The sequence below is a fragment of the Monopterus albus genome, unplaced genomic scaffold (assembly GCF_001952655.1).
Source record: "Monopterus albus unplaced genomic scaffold, M_albus_1.0 scaffold354.1, whole genome shotgun sequence".
NCBI lineage: Eukaryota > Metazoa > Chordata > Actinopteri > Synbranchiformes > Synbranchidae > Monopterus > Monopterus albus.
Window position 1 is genome coordinate 478376 of NW_018128234.1, and position 4587 is coordinate 482962.

Consider the following 4587-nt stretch of genomic DNA (forward strand, 5'->3'; position numbering starts at 1 on the left):
GCTGCTACAATAAACGGGCGTCAACAAACCAGGTTCAATAACTTGCCTCCCCGAACATACGTTCCTGCTACTTTACTCCAGGAATCAAAATTCTCTACCAGCTCTTGCTGCTTGATTTTGTCCCAGGAAAAATAAACCTTGCTATTAAAACCACATTTTATAGGTGCAAGGTGAATCTAGGTCGTGTTCCTTCATTCTGTGCTTCAGGTTTAACTCCTTTGAGCTCCAGTTTATCAAAAGAACAGGAGCGAAGTAGCAAGAAGAGCTGCGTGCTTTGGTCAATCTTCTTTAGCTTCTTAAGAAAGTTTTGAACTCAAGACAAATGAAACTGTGCAAAACCTGAACTAGCATAAACTCTCGAGGAAGCATGCTGACCACAAAACGAATGACAACACTAGTGGCAACTGCTCGACAACATCAAAATAAAAGCAGGCGCCTGCTCTTCTGCCTGTTAACTGCTTGTTTAAATGTTTTGCTCGACTCATCGCTGTTCACGAGCTCCAGACAATCTCTTTCACATGCTAACACGGTCAACTGTGCTACAAACAACCCAGTTATCATTTTCCTTTGGTTAAGTTTCATCAAAAATATCCTAGGTCTATTCAGCTATCTCACTTTCCATATCCATCAGCTTTATGTGCACTCGTTCAAAGAAAATTCTCACCGATACCAAAACAGAGGCCAAATCTAAACCGATGCATCTATTCAAGCACCAACTTCTTCCACAAAAATAAAAAATTACCTCAGCATCAATAGCGGGCCATAATAAATATAACAACCTGGACAACTCTGTGCAGCGCCACATGACTTCACAAACACCTCTCGTTCAACAGGCAGAACCACAAACCAAACGGCTCCAGCAACTGTGTGCAGGGTCTTAGTTTCGTTGCTCCTGGAAAACTGAATTATTTCATAACTTTGAGGACCAATTCCCTTTTTTTGCTTCAGATGAGACAATCTAATACCTGCAAGTCTGAGAAAACACCAACAGTGTAAATAAAATTTTGCAAATGTAAATCAAGTATTCTATGTACAGTGTCAGATGAGTTGTAGTAACAGATTCCGGGACTGGACGTCTAGCACCATATCTAGGAGGAGAAACATGCTGTTTGAATGGTTTGAACAAGAAACAGCCCACTGTCACCAAAACTCTGGACACGAGCAGGAAACCAACGCTCCTTGTCCCCTGAAGAGTCACAGTGTCTCAGCACACCACCTCCTTGGTAAACTGACTTGGGTTATGGTGTCTGAATGGTAGCTAGTGTTCATTTCCTTTGCACCAGTTTTTCATCGCTTCCAGAGTGAACCAAACAGCTTTAGGTGAAAAGCAGCTGTTGTATCAGCACAACTGGATTTTAAATGTCTGCATGAGACCTGCCTTGTCCTGGACCTGCTGCGTTTAATCCAATCAAATTTTACAGGAAGTAAAAGAGGAGAGCGTTGCAGCTGCTTGTTCTGCTTTCCTCAAAAATGCAATGCCAAGAAAATTTTGCCATCTAAACCATCTAAACCCACTTAGACATTTGCAACAAACAAATTCTGGCCTTGCTTGCTAATTTTTTGTTTTAGTTGCAGATAGACATCACTCCTGCCTGGCACTAAAAACGGCCCTGTTAGACAAAAGCTATGTAACATAACTAGCCAGTTAGCAGTGTTAGCACAACAAAAATAACCACAGAGAGAGAGAGAAATGATCAGAGAAGGAAAACGCTAAGGAGACACCCAGCAACGATCACCAGCACTATCTGTACAACAACAGTCTGCAAACAAAGCTGAACTTGTAAAAAACAAAGGAACATGTAAATAAGGGCAAATAAGTTGAAAGAAATGACTGAGGTGATGTAAACCACAGAATCCAAGATTCATTGTGATTCAGATCTTAAGTTGCATATGGAAGTGAATATGTATTAAAATCACACCTGGTAATTATGAGCCATAATTAAGCTACATAATGTTGCACTCCGGTGCCACTCAACATGCCATCAGCCAACAATGCCCTGCTGCTGTGCACACTAGACTAATTTAAGTCCCAGAAGGCTGTTTGGGCAGAATGAATGAATTTCAGTGCTGTCGGTGCCAACTGCACACTGGCACAACTACATAATGCAAAAAAGAGAAAAGGAGAAATAAGAGAAAGTTTAAAATTAAAGAAGCAAATAAATAGAGTAAAAAGAATGAAACGGTGCTCTACATGCACAGTAAAGTGCTTTTTGTCTGCAGGCCCTGACCCAGGAAAGAAGGCGTCCTCTATGCTTGTTTGCGAGTGGTGAGTTGGATAAGTGTCGAGTAGCCCTGACTTAGATTTCCTTTTTTTTAAACGCATCTGTGGAGCATGGGGGGGAGTTGGAGAATCCAGGGAGAGGCAGGAAGTCTCCCTACTGTGGTGACTTGGGTGGAGTGTGGTGGGGATCTTTGCTGGGGGGTTTCCCTGGGTGTGAGGGTGGGGAGGCCCACCGCCCGCCCGGCCTTCGGGCCTCCCTCGCAGGTCTTCCTGGGGTGACAGCCATCGAACTGGATTTGGAGGAGGGGGGGCATGTCTCTCTGGCTTTAGTCTCCCCTGCTAGGATAGAAGCATCGGGAAACTTCCTCTCCTCGCCTGCGGGGGCCGTGCAGGCTGGCTTGGCTTCCTTTGGGGTCGCGGGCTGCTGTAATGTTGGGGCATCCTTCACGCGCTGGCAGATCTCAGCATAGGAGGGCTTCCTCAGCTCCTGGCAGGAAAACAGCAAGAGTCATATAATATTCTGCAGCTGTGCAAACCTCATCTACTGGCATCGACACATTTGCCATCACAGGGTTCATTTTGAAGTCTAATTAGGACAGAGGTAGGTTGACAAGCACTGACAGTACTATACAACCGGCATCACCATGTGTTTATTGATTCAGTGAATTAACAATCTGCTAAACCTGACTTGTTTTCTCCCTCCTATTTTTCATCATATATTCTATTTAACTGCAGTCCTCGGGCAGGTGAAGAAGCAACAAGCACACAAAGAACTACACCACAAATGAAAACCTAATTAAACCCACTAGAAAGCTGATGCATGCAAGGACATGCAAACACTTTACAAAAATGGGCAAAATGAAAAACAAAAAAAGAAAAATCTGTAGCTGTCACAAACCTTACACACAAGGGTGTTGGCTTGTCCCTGAATAACTACATGTTCAGAGGATCAACCTGACAGCAGGAGATGTTTATGTCTAGCACACAACTGATGTGTACACAGTAATGGATCAGAATATCTTAAAAGCCCTCCGGGGATTTCTGTTCACACCTACAGGTGCCTCAGCCTTCTATGAATCTGTTACATCAGGTGCAGGTTTTAGCACTTCGTGTTTTACTGCAATGTTAAAAACCCAAGCTGAGGGTTATTTCACCCGAACTGAAGCAGGAGTAGTTTGTTCTGTTTTAAAATCAGACCATTTTCTTCAAAAACCTGACATTGACCTGTGGGCGAGGGCTGTGTGCAATTTTCAATAAAAGACAAAGTTGTTGCAGGCACATCCTTCAGACCTGTGTTAAAAAAAAAAATGCACAGCTTTCCATTGAGAAAGTAACTCGGCTCTAATCAGAATCAATGTGAGAGAGTGCGGCATTAAGACACAATTAATATACCACCTTCTGTTCACCCTGAGATTGATTTGTCTGAGACGGAGTGAGCATTCCAGAGGGGACAGGTGAAGGAAGAAAAACAAGAAACCAGAAAATGATACTGACTGTGGCAGCACCGTTGACTTGCACTGATTTGCTTGCAGTGGACAGAGTGCCGGGGACTCGCTCTACAGACAGCGGTATCTCCTTCAACTTCACCTCTGTTGCCTTCACCTCCCTGGAATCAACACAAACAGGAGGCAATGACATTAAAATACATGATGAAACATTTATGTGAGGACTGACTGACCATGACACAGTCTGTCAGAACTGGACTGTGTGTGAAAAGCTCCATAAATAATGCAGCGCATTTCTAGTTTGATTTAATACCTGAAGGGTCTTGGGCCTTGATTAAAACATAGTTTTTATTACTGTGAGAAAGTATTTTACATTAAAATGCAGCTAAGCCCAAGTGGTCGGCTGAGACTGATTTTCTCTTATTCAGGTTGACAGGTTAAGTGAATTATCACTGTTGTACAGTGTTGAAGCACCACGTGTCTTGCCCAAAGACGCTTCGACACGTGGACTGGAGGCACTGAGATTCGAACCTTCAACCATCTGGTACCCACGGCACTGTCGCCTCCCCAACAACAACCTCTCAGACACATCCACAGCCTCACAGTAGCCAACAAAAAGCTTCTGGCCCTACAAGTAAAACTCATCATCAGTGTTGTTCTTACGCTGCTGGCAGGGAGGGAGCGGGACTGTGCGGCGGGGCGGTGGCTGGGGACAGCGTCAGTGCCGAGGTGGGGGTCTCTGTGGTTGGCGAGGACTGGAAGCTTGTAGGCATTGGGGAGGTGGAGGACCGAAGAGGCTCTTTGGGGCCCACTGGAGAGACCGCTCCCCCAGTGCTGGACTCAGCACTTACATTCTGCAAGAACAACACACACACACACACACACACACACACACACACACACACACACACACAGAGAAAG

General features: G+C 44.6%; 1 protein-coding gene across 6 annotated transcripts in view; it reads right to left on the minus strand.

Moving 5' to 3' along the window:
* Positions 1 to 431: 431 nt before the first annotated feature.
* Positions 432 to 4587, minus strand: part of larp4b (La ribonucleoprotein 4B) — a 44115-nt gene continuing 39959 nt past the window's right edge. For all 6 annotated transcript variants that reach the window (XM_020625387.1, XM_020625386.1, XM_020625390.1 and 3 more), the window contains 3 exons: positions 4330 to 4520; positions 3716 to 3827; positions 432 to 2708 (listed from right to left, as the gene is read on the minus strand). In XM_020625387.1, the coding sequence (XP_020481043.1) occupies positions 2376 to 2708; positions 3716 to 3827; positions 4330 to 4520 (636 nt within the window). In that variant the 3' untranslated portion in view covers positions 432 to 2375. The remainder of the gene's footprint in view (positions 2709 to 3715; positions 3828 to 4329; positions 4521 to 4587) is intronic.